General features: G+C 40.3%; 1 protein-coding gene across 2 annotated transcripts in view; it reads left to right on the top strand.

Annotated features, from left to right (window-relative positions):
* Positions 1-18,541, top strand: part of SPOCK3 (SPARC (osteonectin), cwcv and kazal like domains proteoglycan 3) — a 169,706-nt gene that overhangs the window by 92,201 nt on the left and 58,964 nt on the right. For both annotated transcript variants that reach the window (XM_056855210.1, XM_056855211.1), the window contains one exon: positions 7,130-7,256. In XM_056855210.1, the coding sequence (XP_056711188.1) occupies positions 7,130-7,256 (127 nt within the window). The remainder of the gene's footprint in view (positions 1-7,129; positions 7,257-18,541) is intronic.

Genomic DNA, 18,541 nt, shown 5'->3' with positions numbered 1-18,541 from the left:
AAATATGGAATGATCCCACTGATTTGATTTTCATTTTATTGGTTTTATTCCAGGAATAATGTATTTTTAGTCTAGAGATGGGTCAGGAAACTTCAGCTATAAACTATATCTTAATTTTGGCTAGTTGGAATTTTTTTTGGGGGGGGGGGAAATAGCATTCAAAATTGCAAAACTAACATATTGGTAAAGAGAGTTTTCAATTTCTTGGATTTTAGAACAGTTTCCTTTCCATTCAGCATCTGCAACCTCAGTTTAGTAGCAATGATAGTGGGATTAGTGAGCATACCACAGTTCACTGTGGTATTCCTCTTTCAAACTGCTCTCAGTTTTTAGCAGTCATCAGTCTAAATGAGAAAAGATTTTTTAACAGGGCTTTTTCAGTTTTTCTACTAGGGGAGGGCTCCGCCTCTAGTTCTTCTGTGTCTTCCTTCCGGTTACATAGATGTTACAAGAGTGGGCATAAGTAGAGAATGAGGTAGAAGGCATGTTTTCAGGAAAGTTATTGTACTTTATGCCCTCTATGGTGAGGTTTTCTGAATAATGTTGATCAAAAGCGTAAGGTTTTGCCATGCACTTATAAAAAGGTTTTGCCATGCACTTATAGAAAACTCTCAGCTGTTTAAGAGTTAATTCAGTATGCCCTGTGAATTGTCAGAAAACTGTTAATTAAATTACCCATTTGTTTGATCCGTTTTCTTTTCTTGTTAACTTTTGTTCAAAAAGGACTTTTTTCTGAATTGGATTCTTATGTTCGTATCAACCTATTTTTATTTAATCTCAAAGAACACACTATTATTTCTTTATACCACTTGCTTCACCTCTCTCTTCTGTAGTTTTACAAAGGAAAGAAAATCATAGGTTTTTATAACGAACCTTTAAAACATCCTTTTCAATTTTCATAGACTTTAAATTGTCACTTCTGTTATAAAGGTTTTTATCTTCCTTGGTGATATTTCATAACTACATTTTCATCATCATATATCTTACCTCCCTCTTGACTTTGTGCCTTCTTAGCTTTGTTTTTTTTTGATGATATTTAACCTGCCAAGTACAACTTTCCATTTAATGTTTATTTTGTGGTCCTACTTAAGTTATGTAATTTTGAAAATAGAATTTCCTTTTATCAATGAGTCTATGGAGTTATCTGTCATGACATATTATAGAATGGAGCACCATTTGTGTTGATTGTGTATAGTATAGTTGATATCAAGTGTTAATGATTTTGTGAGTATTGTAAATTCAATTTATTTTTCATCAAGCACACTCAATTTTGGGACTTCTTTATATCTCTCAAGGTTAAGTTCCACAACACATTCTACCTCCCAGAAAACAGTCCATAATGCTATTCTTGCTTCAGAAATAGGGCAACAACTGTAAGCTGGCTGGTAGAGTAATCCTAGATAAAATGATAAACTTCTAGGGCAGCTTAATTCCATCTTTTATATGTTCATATTTTACAGGAGAAGTCATCTTGGTCAATTAAAATGTAGCCTGTCTTGTGACTTGGACATTTTATGCATCGTTAATGTACATAGTTTGAAAATTATATGAAACAAGAGGGGGCCCACAAGGACTTGTGGGGGGCATCTAATTTCCCCCTCCCCCACTATTTCATCTTTCCCTTCCTTGAAACCCCCATAGCTTCTCCCCTTTTCCTGCCTCCTTCCCACCCAACAGACAACTTACCTTTATCTGCCCTCCAGTTTTCCATCCTTCCCTATCCCCTGACAGCCTCTCTCCAAAAAAAGTATGTCCCAGTTTTGCAGTGCCGGCCGTGCTGGGCCCATTTGCACTGGGGAGAGGGACCTGAAAGGACTTGAGGGGGGCACTTCACTTTCTCCTAGCAACTCACATGTGCTCACTTTTACCTACTTCCTTCTCTCTTTCACACCCACCCAACAATCTCCCTTTTATCTGCCTCCCATCTTATTTACTGTATTTAAATCTTGCCTTTCTCCACAATGGGGACTCAATGCGGCTTACATCATTCTCCTTGCCTTCATTTTATCCTTACAACAACCCTGTGAGACAGGTTAGCCTGAGAACGTGTAACTGGTCCAAGGTCACCCAGTTAGTTTCCACAGCAGAATGGGGATTCATGGTCCCAGTCTGTAATTTTAACCACTACATAATATTGCCTTTATTGGGGTGGCTGTTGCTGAACAGTAACAAGCAGCCAGGTCTGCATGAGTCACGCAGTTCAAGTGTTATCAAGTTGCCTGGTAGTTGCTGCCAGGCTTATCTGCAATGAGTCCTTCCTTGAAGGCCAAAACAGCCCCCTCTCCTGCCTTTTACTGACAGAAACCTGAGGAATTTTTCTGGTTTGTTGAAAGATCCATTTTATCCATTCCCCTCTCCAGTGTCTGGATTTAAGTATCCTCAGATTCGGCCAACTTCACTATTAGGATATGCAAGTGAGGACTTGCAAGAAACTTACCAGGAGGATGCATCACTACCCCCATCATTGCTTCCTTCCTCTCCCCCCTTCTCTAACAACCTTCCCCCGTTTTCTTCCCCCTCCCTTTTTCTGTCAACCTCCCCCCTCTCTATTTCTCCCCCCTTTCTCTCCCTTCCCATATCTGTCAACCTACCCTCTCTCTCTTTTGCTCCCTATCTCTTCTCCATTAATCACTCCACCCCTTTTCTATCAACCCACCCCTTCTCCATTTCTTCCCTCTTTCTACCCCCTTTTCTCTCCCCACCTTATCTTACTGGCTGTGGCGGTTGCAGTGTCAGGAAGCTATTTTGGGCCCGGAGCAGCTTCCCTATCACTGAGCCAGGTGCAGCTCCAGGCCTCCAGGCTCACTTACAGCAGCATTGGAGTCTGGGAGCAGCTTCGGTCCTGGGGAACCTCCCAGGGGCTGGTGCAGCTGGGCCCAGAGAGCCTCCCAGTGTCCTCCACAGCTGCAGCCAGGCCTGGATTGGCGACCTGTGTCGGCTGCTGCCAGCTGTGCAGATTTGTAATTTGAGGGGGGGGGGGCATTTAAAGCCACCAGTGTATTTTTAAACATTTCAGATTTTCTCCAAACCTGGGGGTTCCCGTATGTTTGCAGAAAAATCTGTTTAGTATCATTGTGGCCCCGATACACGGATTTAGATATCTGCAGACAGGGGCTAGACGTTGCTATTAGATATACAGATAATATTGGGCATGTAGGGCTGCTCCAAACAAAAGGCTTTGCATTACATGTGAACGTACATAAATGGCAAAACGTACATAAGCTCAGTTCATATATTCAGGGCATTTATACCACATCAAGGCAACTTGTGGATTGGAAAATTGGAGTTGAAGTTGCATCTGCACAAGGCACTAGGAATAACTGATGTAGTGTGCCATAAGTTCTCCCATGCCTTAATTCTTCTGTCCTGCGTGTGTGTCACATGTCTGGTGTTCAGAATGCCATTGTCAGGTTCCTCAGCTGTCTGCCCTTCCGAGGGGAAAACGTTAACTGCCTGTGAATGTTCTGTTAATCAGCTGCAAAGTTTCAAGCAATGCTTGCTGATATGAATACCGTCAATTAAATGTACCTTTTCTGTTAAACCTTAATTTCCTCTTTTGTCTACTGTACTTATGGTTTGACATGAATCCCATTTCAGCTGTTTTTTTTTTTTTTTAAATGTAGGCCTTTTCTTCCCACTTCATACTTTTACTCATAGAGAACATCACTTTGGTAGGTGCAATCCTGATGCCCTTAGGTAGAATGATTCCTCATTCAGGCTTTACTGGTGCAGTTGCCTGTTCTAGTCTGATAATGTCTCAATGAAGCCTATTCTTTATGCAGTGGATGTGGGCTGCAGAAACTCTACAATTAAAGCAGTTGGAGCTTTCTTTATAAGTGGTGTTGATGGTAATGATACCTGTATTTCAAACATTTTCAGCACAAAGTGCCAGAGTCTGATACACTGTTTGTTTATAATGGCTTCTTGCAAGAGTACTTGCCAACCAAGGGCCTGCTACGTGTATATTAAAAAGAGAGACTTTGCTGTTGAAGTTCTTGAAGTGCTTGGACGTTCTTTTTAAGGTTGCATAAGTTACATTTTCCAGGTCTTGTGTGTGTTGTCTTAAACCAGCAGTAATGATAGCTGGTGGCTTCTGAGCTGGTAGGAACACAATTTTTAACCCCTCACCACACCAGAATTTGTAAAGCTGTAATAAAGGAAAGAATGCCTTTAAACCTATGCCATGGCTCCCCCACTGAGAAATATCAGCTATTCTTACAGATCCCCATGAATAGGAAGAATTATTTCTGTGTGAAACAGACATGAGTATGACAGTCAAAGTTGTGTTCCAGGATCCTCTCATTTAGAAATCCAGACATTAACACATATGATGTGCGTTCTGAAGTTCATGCATTTTTAAAGGGAAGACATATACCTACTATTTTCAGATACTTGGTAATTGAGATACTATGCATGTTTGGATGAAATGTACATTGTAAGATTATGGCTATGGATACTAACTAAATAATAATCATGGATAAAAATGGATCAGTTGCTAGTACAAATAGTATGTATTTAGCATTGTATGTCAAAAATCAATAAATAAAAGCATGTAAAGGTCAGGGAAACCTTTCTCCTTGTTATATGCAATTTTTCCAGATACACAATTTCAGTTCCCCAAAACCAAACTACTTCTTTTCCTAAAATAGAAATTACAGATTATTTCTGCAAAAGGTTTCCAGTTTTCAATGTGTGAAGAGTCAGATTTTATATCTAGGGATTATTTTTGCCATGACAAATAGAAGGGGTTAACTTGAGCCTGACTCCATTAGAGCTGCACGTTGGAATCCATTTTTAAGTCCATGTCTCAGTTCTGGCAGTATAATATAAAGGTTTTGACCTTTAAAGTCCTACATGTCTTGGGACCAGCATACCTGAAGGGACTCTCTTATGAACCTACTCCCTTATGAACCTATCTGACCATTATGGTCATATTCCGAGGCCCAGCTTGGGGTGCCCCCTGCCTTGTGGTATAGGTGGCTGGCAACCCAGGAGAGAGTCTTTTTGTTCATGGCACCAAAGCTGTAGAAATGTCTCCCCAGGAAGATTTGTCTGTACCCTTCTGTTGTCATCTTCTGCCAGCAGGTGAATAAAAACACATCTTAAAAACCAAATAAAAACATATAATTAAAACAATTAAAACCAAGTTAAAATATGCATACAATAAAATAAAATACACATATAGAAAAACAATAATTAAAAATAGTCAGGAAGGAGGGATCAATGAGGAAATGCATTTCTTCATTGATCCCTCCTTCCTATTTTTAATTATTGTTTTTCTATATGTGTATTTTATTTTATTGTATGCATATTTTAACTTGGTTTTAATTGTTTTAATTATATGTTTTTATTTGATTTTTAATGGTTTTTAAGATGTGTTTTTATTATGTTTGATGTTAATCTGTTAGCTACCTTGGTCTGAAAGCAGGAAGTCAGGGTATACATTTCGTAAATCAATAAACAAAAGAAACTCTGTTATACACTGACAACTTTACACTATTGAGTAGTAACCACCAACCTCCACATGCCAGAGATTAGGGAGAACATTTTGCAGGACTGGTAAGGCATAAGATGTAGGTCAGTGACAGGTCCAAAAAACTCATAAGAAAATTATCTCAATATGTTTCATCTAGATGGAAGTGGGGATGTGGCAGCCTGGATATGCTCTTCAGCATTAGGGAATATGGACCAAAAACTTAGCAAGGGCTAGACAAAAGCTAGCATGCTGGTGTGGAACAGGGCTGAACGTCTTGTGATAACAGGAAGACTATGATAAGACCCTTGTGCTTTTGAGAAAAGATATTAACATAGATCAGATTTTCCAGGGAGTTTAAGGGCATCAGATACCATTAAAAACCACATGCCAGGGCTTCTTGTAGACCTGTCCATGCTTACCTAGATTCCATTCCAGAAAATAACTTCTCAGGGAAATGTTCTGTTCACAGTGCAGCTGAGCATTACAAGTTGGCGGCATGCTTTAATAATTAAGTGTGATGAATGCCTAGATATGATTCTCTTTGTAATTGTAAACGCTTCCCCTTATTAGCTAAGCCAGTGATGGCAGAACATCTGTAAAATTAATGTTAAACATTGGTTTATAAACAAGGCTATGAGAATACATTGATGATGTTGATCCTATTTACAATTTCCAACTTGGTAGATGTTTCTTTGTTATTGTTTGTGTATGTGTGTATTATTTATTTGTTCAGAATATTTCTATATGCCCCAGGGTTGCCAGGTTTCCCACTTCACTTTTCTCTGCCTGTTCCTGCTGCCACTCACTGGACAGCAGAAGAAAACAGGGAGGAGGGAGTGCAGCCATTGGCATAATTGGGGATGTGATGATGTCACTTCTGGACACTCCAGAAATGACATCACTACATTGCCAGCAAGACCCCATCTCCAACTGGGTGAGTTTTCCTCTGCTTTGCCAGTCTTATGCTAGCAAACCTAATACTGCCTGTCGTGTGAGCCTGTTTGAGGTAGCTAACAAAGCAAAACATGATAAAAGTGTGAAATGGCATATGTACATATACATACATAATGTGCCATCATTGCAGCCTGCTTATAGTAACTCCAGCAAGGGCCTTTCAAGGCAAGGGAGAAGCAGAGGTGGTTTGCCATTGCCTTCTTCTGCAGAGTCTTCTTTGGTGGTCTTCCATCCAAGTATTAACCCTGATTAGCTTTTGAGATCTGACAAGATTAGGCTATACCACGCCACCTTCCCTCACTTTAAAATAGCATAGAGAAAATCCTAAAACTCATCTCAGGTATAAAAAGCAAAAACATTTAACTGCTTAAAAACAAGTCCTGTAAAACAGTTTTTGTACCCTGTGTAGAAATATTAACAACAATAAGAAAAAAAATTCATTTGAAATTACATGCACAGAACATAAACATTTAAATCAAATCTCATAAAACAGTCCTCAGGCAAAAAAAAAAGCACACTGTAAATCAATTTGAAAATCAACCCCATGATTAAAAGCCTAGGTAAACATTTGTTGTTTGGCACCTGAAAGAGAGTTGGGTAGACACCAGGCTGATCTGTTGTTGCTTGTTTCTTTACACTTTTTGGATCAATTTTCTGTCATTGCTCATCATTATATCTACATGCTTAATTTTCTTGTAGGATGAAAGAAGCTGGTTTGGGCCATAAACAATGGAGAGTCGGTCCTGTTTCATCAAAATGCAAGCAGTGCCCAGTAGTTTATAATAATCCTGTCTGTGGTTCTGATGGTCATACATATTCCTCTCAGGTAAGAATAATGAGTTGATTTTCAATCTTTGCTACAGGTTACAGGTTATTCTACTTTAACTCATTCATTTTGTTGTCCTCAACCAAATATACAAACACTAGTAAATTCTTTGTGAAGTGTTTGTGATCCAAACTAATTTAACATACACTTAGAAACCACAGAGCTTGTTAATCCTTCTGAACATAACTTTACCAGTGAGTGTATTTAAAGAAGTTTTGCTTTCTTCATATTTCCAGAAGAAATTGAAAATGGTCATTCGTTTTAATGGCCATTCAAAAGTAATGAATTTTTACCAATAAGTATAATTACCAAGAGATAAATTTATATCCAATTTTATCTTTATTAGCCTGCTGATTTATAACACCTGGCTTTTCAAATTTCTCTTGGAATAGATTTTTATCTTATTTTGGAAAACAAATTCTGTTCTATGCAAAATATAATAGGTAGTAGTAAGATCTTTCTTTCAGAAGTCTATTACGATTGGTATTGTAGGAAGTCAGCAAAAGTTACTTTGAAAGGCTTAACAAATTTATTCATTGACAAGACAGTTTTACAAGACACAATTTTTTTTTCTGGTGGCATACACACCCATAATTCCTTACTCACAATCACCGGGGGACTTCTCACCATACTTTGTTCACGGGCTTCTGTGTGAAGCACGTTGCAGAGAATAGTATGTTGTATAAAATATTGTCGAAGGCTTTCACGGTCAGAGTTCATTGGTTCTTGTAGGTTATCCGGGCTGTGTAACCGTGGTCTTGGTATTTTCTTTCCTGACGTTTCGCCAGCAGCTGTGGCAGGCATCTTCAGAGGAGTAACACTGAAGGACAGTGTCTCTCAGTATCAAGTGTGTAGGAAGAGTAATATATAGTCAGAAAGGGGTTTGAGCTGAATCATTGTTTATTATATTTTTACTCTTCCTACACACTTGACACTGAGAGACACTGTCCTTCAGTGCTACTCCTCTGAAGATGCCTGCCACAGCTGCTGGCGAAACGTCAGGAAAGAAAATACCAAGACCACGGTTACACAGCCCGGATAACCTACAAGAACCAGTAGGTTGTATATTCGGTTCTCTGTCTCACACACAGAGCCCAGGATGTTTGGTCTCTAATTGTTTAACAGTTTATCAAGGAAGTGGGAAGTGTGATTATTGTAGCTACATGAAGGACTTAGAAGCCTTTAAAGTCTTTAATCAAAATATAAATAAATAAGAAAAGATGTTTTCTGAGGTTGTTGAGTTCAACCTAATTTCAGTGCAAAAGGAGTGGGGGACAACAAGAAACAAAGTAGAATAATGGCAAACTCTTAGCCAAACTGTTAACTGTCTACCTTTAAAAATATAGATAAAAGCTTGTTTGCCCATCCTAGTAAAAACATACGCCTTCAGAAATCATTCAAACTGCATAATGTTGGTTCATAAAAATCAAGAATATCTTCAAAAGTAATCTGTCTTGACAATAATATGAAAGGTAAATATGTCTGTTTGCTCCAAACAACGCTTGTTGATTGTATTGTCATACTTCAATAAAAGCTTGTTGTTCTTTCTCTTTCTATGCATTTGTCTATGACTTATGCAAACTGTACAGATTGTTTTGTGAACATGTCAATAAATTGTATCAGTCTTACAAAAAATAAACACCGTGGCAGCATGCATTTCCTTGTGAAGTTTGTTTTGGGAGTACCATGTCATGCTCTTGCACTCTTATTAAACGTATAGATTGTATGGACTGTATCTTGTAGGGTTATAACTGGAGAATTGTGGAAAACATGAATCTTGTGAGTTGTGCATCTCTAGTTAAAAGAACCAGGCAAGTAGGTGATGTGAAAGACCTCTACCTGAGATCCTGGAGAGCTGCTGCCGGTCTGAGTAGACAATATTGACTTTGATGGACCAAGGTCCGATTCAGTATAAGGCAGCTTCGTGTGTTCATGTGTTTGCCAGTGTGTTACAGTGGTTAGAGTGTTTAGTTAGGTTCTGGGGGACCCAGATTAGAATCCCTGTTCTGCCCTGGTAGTTTGCCAGATGACTTTGGGCCAGTCCACACACTCTCATCCTAGCCTGTCTCACAGAGTTGTTCTGAAGTTAAAATGGAGGGGAGCAGAATGATGTGAAACACTTTTGGTCCCCATGGGGGATAAAGGTGGGGTTTAAATGAAGTGAATAATAATAGATGCTAATTATATTTCTAAGAATTTCTAAGAATAGGTCATTTTCAACTCAGCCGTGTAGTTCATTCCCTGTTCACTCCAGTGTTCAATGTTTACCAAAATGCTCAACATTTACCATATTTTTCCGTGTATAAGATGACCCTTTTTTTCTTTTAAAGTTTCCTTTAAAATTGGGGGTCATCTTATACATGGAATAAGGGAAGAGAGCAGGGCCCATGGGAAGGCTTCCCACAGGCCCCACTCTCTTCTCCAACAACTCTCTTCTCCGCCCGTCGAGAGCGGGGTGCACGGGAAGAGAGTGGGGCCCATGCCCCGCTCTCTTCCCTGCCCGTATTTTTCCAAGACGCCCCCACATATAAGATGGCCCCTTCCCCCCCTTATTTTTGGGTTAAAAAAATAGGGGTCGTCTTATCCATGGGGGTGTCTTATACATGGAAAAATACGGTAATACTTTTTCCATTTCCTTCCAGTCCAATGTATAGTTCATTCCTATTCAAACGGTATGTGGAGTTATGACAATACATTAGCATCAAGCTCTTTTAATATAATCCTAGCTAGTACTCTATGGGTGGTGTGCCACCCATAAAGGGTTGAGCCTTTATTCTAAGATGGAGATTAAATGAATGAAAACATGTGTCCATTAATGCCTGATCCTGTGTGCAACTTTCCATGACTTGATTCTGTCTGTATATATTGCATACAACATTAAAATAATGGTTATGAGTGGCTTGGGTGTCATTCCTCAGTTAAGTCTTATCTGCCCTTCTGTTTTCAGGTGCCCCCCCCCCAAGCAGCCTCTACCTTAAACACCTTAGCATCTCTTAAATTATATATAGCAATATTAAATAAGAATGGAAAGATCTTGCTTGGGAGCATGTTTTAACCTAAACATTGATGGTTGCACCCTGTTGGTATACCATATGGAAAATGTTCCGTTAATAATCTCTATTTCACTTAAAATATTCATGTTACGTTTTCAGTTGCACATTGACAGCTCCTTTTCAAGTCAGAAAAGATTACTCTATAGCTTTCGGAATTCATACCCCAAAACATGTAAGATTCTGCAGTTCCTTTTTGTTCAAGTTGGCATTTTTGAGGAGTTAGGTGTATGTTAGAAATTCACACGCTTTCCTGATGCTCTGGAATAAGGATTTAAATTTCCTTCAATTAAAGAAGGTGTTGAAATTGTCCACAGTTTCCTCATTCAGCCATTAACAGGTTCACGGTCTATCTAGTCCACACACACGTTCATACATATTACCATATGTAAACTGACATGTTCATGTGACCTGGTGTCAGTCTGGTTCACAATAAGGCCAGCATTGGAAAACACAGGTTCCATGGGCACAGACAATCCTGGAAGGCACAGGTAATACTTTTGCCATTTTTCCAAGCGTTGGAACATTTCAGTGCTTACAACAGTATCTGTGCGCTTGCCTATTTCATCAGTAGCCATCATTCCTGGGCTGCAGCCATCATGCCCTTAAAAGCTGCTCCAGAGTATAGATGTAAAACAAACATGTTAATGATTAAATGATAAGGAGTTCTTTAACATATAGATACTATTCTGTATGGGGATTTGCCTCACTTTACCTGTTTTGAAAAAGAGGAGCAAATCTGCAGTGGCTGTCCCCTCCGCCCTTCAAAAGGGGAAAACATCCCAACCCCACAACTCCCAGTGTAAGGAGTGCCTAGCTGCTCATGTTTTACCAGACAGATGACCTCTCAACTGCCCTGTGCCTGCAAAGCTGCCCCTCAGTAGTTGTGGGGCTGGCCTCGCCCTCTGCCATGGCCCAAAGGGGAGCCGTCTACTGTGGAGCGGGGGTTCTTGATCATCTGTTGATGAAATAGGCATGTGCACAAACAGAACTGCTTCCATGCAGATGAGCAGAAGAGACAGGAAGCCGGTTGCGGAGGTGGCTCTACAGGCCACAGGTGAGTCCAGCTCCCGCCAGGGCCTGCAGGGCCACGGCCTCCCCTCGCCGGCCTTCCCAACAGCTCTGGCTGCTGGGGTGCAGAGGGGCCAGCCCGCTGCGGCAGAGGCCGCGTCACGGCTAGGCGGCTCTTCAGGTCCTTCCCGGGAGGGAGGCAGCTCCTCTCTCCCCTTCCCCCGCATGCACTTGGTCAGGTGTGCAGGTGGGGTCGGAGGAGAAGACCCATCGCATGCATGGAGCTTTGCAGGTCTGACTTCTCAAACAGGCATCCTTGTGTTGCAAAGTACATGTTGTTATGTTGACAGAAACTTGGGAGGGGCCGTTGCTAAGTAGTAGAGCATCTGCTTGGCAAGCAGAAGGTCCAGGTTCAATCCCCGGCATCTCCAGTTAAAGGGACTGGGCAAGTAAGTGATGTGAAAGACCTCTGCCTGAGACCCTGGAGAGCCACTGCGGGTCTGAGTAGACAGTACTGACTTGGATGGACCAAGGGTCTGATTCAGTAGAAGGTAGCTTCATGTAAAGGCTCAGAAGAAATAAAAAAGAGGGTCTTTTTCAATTTTAGCACACAGGAATAAAGAAAAAGAAAGTTATGCATATAGAAGAATACTTTGACTTGCTGAACAGGCATGTCAGCAAATGGATTATGTCAAGAGATGGTGATCGAATTCCCATATGGAAACTAAAAAAAAACCTGCACTCTCACTCTCACAAATGCATTCATCTCACAATGAATAGAAAAAATGAACTGAACAAAAAGCATTCATTTTCATTCCGTTTGAAATGAAAATGAATAGGAATCAAAACAAATGAACTAATACCATTCAATTTCACTTTCACGGGCTTCAGTGACAAACATATTTGCAGCTCTAGTTTTCTTTGTGGTTTTATGTTCAATTCCATCCAGTTTGGTTGATATCCTCAAGCTTATGCTGCCTCATCTCTGTCAAATTTAATAGAGATAATAAGAAGTGGTCTAGGTTTTATAGCTAATTACAATTAGCGTGTACTTATATTACTGTTCTTCTGACTCAAAGGTCTTGAACAGATCAAAATGCAACCTTTTTACAGGCAATCACCACAGCTAAATATTTAGAAACTGCTAAGGTGGTTTTCCAATTGCCATGAAATGTAGGGAGATGTTTCTTCCCCCAAGGGGAATGTGTAAACAGGAAGCAATCAGTCATAAAAATCTGTTTTACTGTAATTTCTGGTACATACTAATAGAGTGAGGGGGAAGAGATCTGGGTGAAGTCAACTGATCCAAAATATTCTGCAGTCAGGTATGAAAGTACATATTTTAATAAATATTTATCCTATTTCTGTACCAAAGTTTGTGTGAATATTGTTTTAGGACACTTAGTATGACTGTAGAAAGATAAATGCAGATGTAAACACAGAACAAAGAGGTTTAGGCCCTATTCAAATTGCCGTTCTAAACCGGATGTCATCCGTTGTTGGCCCATTTTGGAATAAAGCAATACAAAAATGGGTGGTCATACAGCTCATTTCAAACTATGAGCTGTCTCTACAGCTCCCTGGCCAGTTCAAACAGTGCCATGATTGTTTTCCCACCTTTTTTTGCGGGTACATTCTTTTCCATCTTTTTTTTAAAGTTCTGAGATTTGTGTTATAGCGTTATCGGGCTATAATGCTATATCAGTACTATTGACATGCCTGCAGCTGTTTCCAAAAGAAACAGGAGAAGAAAAGCAACTCATTGGGTGGTGGTGGATTGGCACAACAGTGATTGGTCTTGCACTGGTTGCTAGCCAAAGGTCTCTGTACTGCGATGCCATGGTGTTCAGCTGCCCAATGGGATTGGCTGGTCAGTGACTTGTTGCCAAGATAGTCTCAGGTATATATATTCTAGGGAAGGACATTCTTTCTCTTTGTGGGTGGAAGGGGTCAGCAAGTGCATTGTGCCAATAGCTAGCATTCTTACAATCATGGTCAGTATCTCTGATGTAGTTGGACTCCTGTTGGAGATGGTGCTGGGGGTGATTGACAGTGCACATTACAGGCTTGATGTGCTTGGTAGGTCTTTGCACAGATCTACTAGGGTGTAATTCAGAAGTGGTGTGTCCTCCAAGCACTACAGGAGGGTGCAAGACCAATCACTGTTGTGCTGATTAGCCACAACCCAATGAGTTGCTTTTCTTCTCTTGTTTTTCCTGGAAAAAGTTGCAGGCATGTCAGTAGTACTGATATAGCATTATAGCGCTATAACGCAAATCTCAGAACTTAAAAAAAAAAAAAGACGGAAAAGAACGCACCCGCAAAAAAGGTGGGAAAACAGTTGCCGTCCTTCCTGAAGTGCTCCAGGCAGTTCAGACAGCACACTGGAGCAATTCGGAGGTGCAAGGAAGAACTGAAAACGGTTTAAAGCAGTTTTCATAAAAACCGGCTCAGCCTAGCTTTGCAAATGGGATGCAAGTGGCTTTGTCTGAACAGGTAAAAAAAATCCATTAGCAGCCAGGAGCCAAAACAGTTGTGTCTGAACTGACACAAAAAAATTCATTAGCAACCTGCTGCTCAAGCAGATTATAAAGGCAGTTTGAATAGGCCCTTACTGAAGAAACAGGTTTTGCAGATGGAAAAAAAAAAAAAAAAGGTACAGGAATTAAAAGGATCAAATCTTGAGAAACACACAGGCCACACCTGTCAGTGTGTGAGAGGAGTGTGCAGTTGGATATCACCAATGTCCGATATTTCCTGTGTTTGATCAGCAATATCCATCACCCTGAAAGGCTCTCCTGATATTTCTTGATCCCGATATTTTTCTTCCAGTAGCATAAATATCCAGAATTGGGCCAGGAAGCCTTTAGCTTGTTCACAGCTGGTTCATGGCACATCAACACTTGAAACAGACAATATTTTCAATGGGAAGACCTGTTATCTGAACCCTGGAGGCCAGGACAACCCCTTTGAAAACAGTGGCACATTAAAGTTTAAAGGACTGATGTTCCATGAACCAGCTGGAGGGTGCTCTGAATAAAGGGTGGTAGACCCTGGCCTCCAGAGTTTGGAGGTCAGGTCTTCACTCATTGAAAATAATGGTCCCTTTTAAAGGAGATGACATGCCATGGGCCAGCGTCCCCTCATCCATAGCAGGAGCAGCAAGGGAAAAGGAAGAGAGATTTCAGGGGATAGTAAACCAAGCTTTTTATGGATTCCTTCACTTGGGTCACCAACTACACCACTAATCCTTTTTGATTTGATAGTGTGTTGCCTAACTTGAGGCATGCATTCTATCTGGGTTTCAGTTCATGTGTGTTTAAATAGTTTCCACACATTCTGGAAGGGTTTGACTCTTCCTTTCAAGTTCCTACTGACTAGCCCCTCTTTTGAAAGTAAATATAGTTGCTTTGGTCTTTGGGGGCAATGTTCCATTGGCATGAACTATGGTCACTGTTCCCATTCAATGCAACATCTGCATCGCACGCTTGTTCTCAAGTGCTAGCACAAAGTCCAGTCTCTGCCCCTCTGACTCTGTAACTAACTGTTCCAACACACAGCAATTCATGCCATTCATATGGCATGATTCAAACACATACCTACCCAGTCAGTGTAGCAATTATGAGAATGCTACTTTTTGAGCCCCTACATTTTTTTCTAGGACGACATGACTACATTTGCAATGTTACTGTGGCCAACGTGCACCACATCCATTTACTCTTCCCTCACTCTAGTTATCATTATGTCTAGACATCGCATGATGTCCACAGCCATCATACCAGACAGGCAACTCAACATGTGATCAAAACATTCTTTGCAGACCTTGCTTTCTGTATTATTGACTCTCCCTTGGTATGAGAGGATGTAGATTCATCATTTGAGGAAGGGATGCGTGCTAGGGGATCATTTCCCCTCTCTTCAACGTGACATTCTCTTCCTTGAGAACCTACATTTCCACAACAGCAGGGGAGCTGTCGGCATGGGAATGGGACGGTTGTAACAGGTCTTTAAAGGTCTTATGTACCTATCCCTTTGTCTCTCTCAGCTTGTCCAGATGAGCAACCCTAGCCTAGAGGACCTGGATCTGTTCCGTGAGAGCCAAGAGCTCCATGCATTGAGCACATGCTTCTGCCATTGGGCAGATATTCATACATTTTGCACCTGGATAGCCTCTACCCCCTGGCTGGGTTTCTACATTCATGGATTGTTTTGTTGTTTAAAGCTGTTAAAGCTTGTGGTCACCTGAAATTATACAGATTCCAGTAATGAGTATAATGTATAGTGCCCTGGGGCTGAATTAGCACAGGAGCTTCACTTGTGAGTCATTCTTCCATATTTTAAATACTGAAATTTTAAGTTCTGTATAAATGATTTGTATATGATTCTTAAATGTTATAGCTTTGAAATTTTTGAAAAGCTGCTGATCAGCCTTGCAAATAAATAATTTATTTCAGTGCTCTAACAGTGATTTGGTATATTAAGATATTCCTTCCCCGTTTTCTCTTTTAACTGACTCATCCACTTGTGATACTCTATCCTTCCTGGAACATATTTTAGGGTAGTTGTTGTTAATATACAGGTCTGCCTCTTATATTTCTGGGGAGTCCCCTCAACAGATCTATCATTGTGTTCTGGTTAGAGTGTCAGAGTAGTATCCAGGAGACCCAGGTTTGAATCCCCATTCTTCCATGGAAGCTTGCTGAGTGACACTGGGCCAGTCACTCTCAGCCTAATCTGCTTCACAGGGTTGTTGAGAGGATACAATGGAGGAGAACAATGTAAGCTGCCTTAGATCCCAAATGGGTAGAAAGGCAGGGTATAAATGAAGCCAGTAAATAAATAGAATTCCCTTGTTTGTGCGTGGCTCAGTTTCATAGTTTTCGTCATCTATGCTGAGGCCCGTCAGTATACTATTATAGTGATTATGTTCTAATTCAGTGAGATACAAACTCCATCCTTAGCATAAGTTATGGAAACTAGTTGGACTTCTGATAATTGTACATAAGCTCTAGGCACATTCTTGTGGCATTGGGAAAGTTTGAAACAGTTTGTACCCTTTTATTTGGCAGTTATTAAGAGCTGCTGGTGGTATAAAGAGGGGGGAAAGATTGGCATAAATAGTGTACAACTTGTTTTCAAATTTCAGGAGACTGTCCCTCCTGCATTTTTATTTTATTGCATGTATTCTCAAGCCCTTCTTCTTTACTGGCACTGCCACGTGCCTGACAGTCCTTTTTCAAACTGAATAGCAAACCACATGTTCCCCAGTGGAGGCCTTTCTATCCTCTAGTGTTATCAAATAATACAGTGAGAACCATATCAGGTATTTCAAGCCGATTTAAGAATATTTATATTGTTTGTACATGACCTGCATCTTCAGGTCTCAAAGGATAGCTGATCCTTCAGGACCACAACTCAAAATGCCTTAACTTCCTCGATTAAGAAAGAGTTTGTGCTAGAAATATCAAGCACGTTCTTTATTAGTTAATAACTCTAGCCAGAGGCTGGGGTGGCAGGGTGCTTGTTGGAGTGCTTGTCAGAGCTGCTCAGATAGGAAGGGACCACTGTTATTCAAAACCTGAGCTTCCAAAATGCAAGCGAAAACTGCCACTATTATCTATAGATCAAATTGACATATTTCTATTTCTGTGGTGAAATACTTTGCACTGGAGAATGAAAGTGAAAATAATTCACCTTTATACACATAGTAACTACAATGACTATGTTTATTCCATTCCTTCTTGGTACCACTCAGCTGACTGGAGTTCCTAGGCCTGAGCTATTGAATACTGGCAACCAATCAATGCATTTTCAGGGTGGTGCTCTGAGATGATCTGGAAGCTGGGTGACTGCAGAAGTTCCTCTATACTTTGTGTTCTTCCCTTTAAAAGAACTGATTTCATCCTTTCCCAAGACATCTTTGCCCCTATTCCTAAAAAACTGACAGTGGTTTGTTTTTACAGTAGCCAGAGGGACATAGAAGGGCTCTCCCTCTGTCTTTGGAGTATCTTTCTGGATCCCCATAGGTTCCTTGGCCCAAAACACCGGTGTAAGACCTTATTGTACTCACAATAAATATGTTAACTTCCTTACTTTTGCATATTTAGCACGTGGCTGCTTTGTGATCTTTTAAAAGCATGTTTTTCAGATACACTTCCAGACTTCTGTGGATTGTCAGGATGTTCTTAAGAAAATTAAGTGACAAATTTTACACACCATTGCAGATTCCCTGAGGGAATACCTGTAGCCCGTAGCAACAATATGGTGCATAAAAAACAGGCTAACAGTTTCCATTTTCAATTCATTTTGTATATGTGTGTGTGTTTTAGAATTTTCTTAATGCCATTTTAATGCTTATTACAGTCTTCTCATTTAAGCTGAATATTCAGTAAGCTGAACCAAAGGGATGTTGTTGTTGTTTTTGTTAACATTTTATCTTGATGTGCCTCCTTGACTCCTCATAATGCTAATTGGAGTTAAATGTGTACTCATCAGGAAGAGAACAGATCTCTAAATCAAATGTAGTGACCCCAGCTTTGTGCCGGCTGTCATTTACATGTACCACAAGGTTATACAGAGCTTTTAAATATATGTAGGTTATGTAATTACTACACTTTTGTATTTATCTTTAATTTTGTGATAATGCTTTCATTTTTTAAAAAGAAAGGTTCTTGAAGTAATGTGCAAAATTAAGGCACATTTAATGGCACAACTGTCCTATTTTTTCTTTTTCTTTGATAACTACTGACATAACAAGTCTCTGGAAAGCTACAAAACTGCAAATGAGGCTTCAGTTACCGGCAGAGTATATATATATATATTCATATTGTATTTAATAAAGCCAGAGAGTCAAAAACTATGGCAAGTCCTGATAGCTTTGGGCTATGGTGCTGGCAAGTCCTGCTTCTGTACAGTACAGCCCACTAGTTAAGATCTTCCTTGCATGCCCTGTTCTTTGTGCACCTGCAGAGCTTATGCAGATGGCAACCAGAGAGAAAAGTTTTTCAGTGATAGCCTCTCACCTTTGGAATGCACTCTACCTTGAGGCTTGCCTGTTGCCTGCTTTGTTGCTTCTTAGGTGCCAGGCCAAAATATTTCTCTTTTATTTTTCCTTTACCTTCCTTTATCCCTTAGAAGCTCCTTGATCCATTGAGCTTGAGCAGCATATATCTAATGTTTGAGGGATGTAGGGACTGAAACAAATCTTGCCACTGACAATGTAGC

This window comes from Euleptes europaea, chromosome 9, assembly GCF_029931775.1.
Source record: "Euleptes europaea isolate rEulEur1 chromosome 9, rEulEur1.hap1, whole genome shotgun sequence".
Taxonomy (NCBI): domain Eukaryota; kingdom Metazoa; phylum Chordata; class Lepidosauria; order Squamata; family Sphaerodactylidae; genus Euleptes; species Euleptes europaea.
Note: the sequence above shows the minus strand (reverse complement) of the source record. Positions and strands in the feature narration are given on the sequence as shown.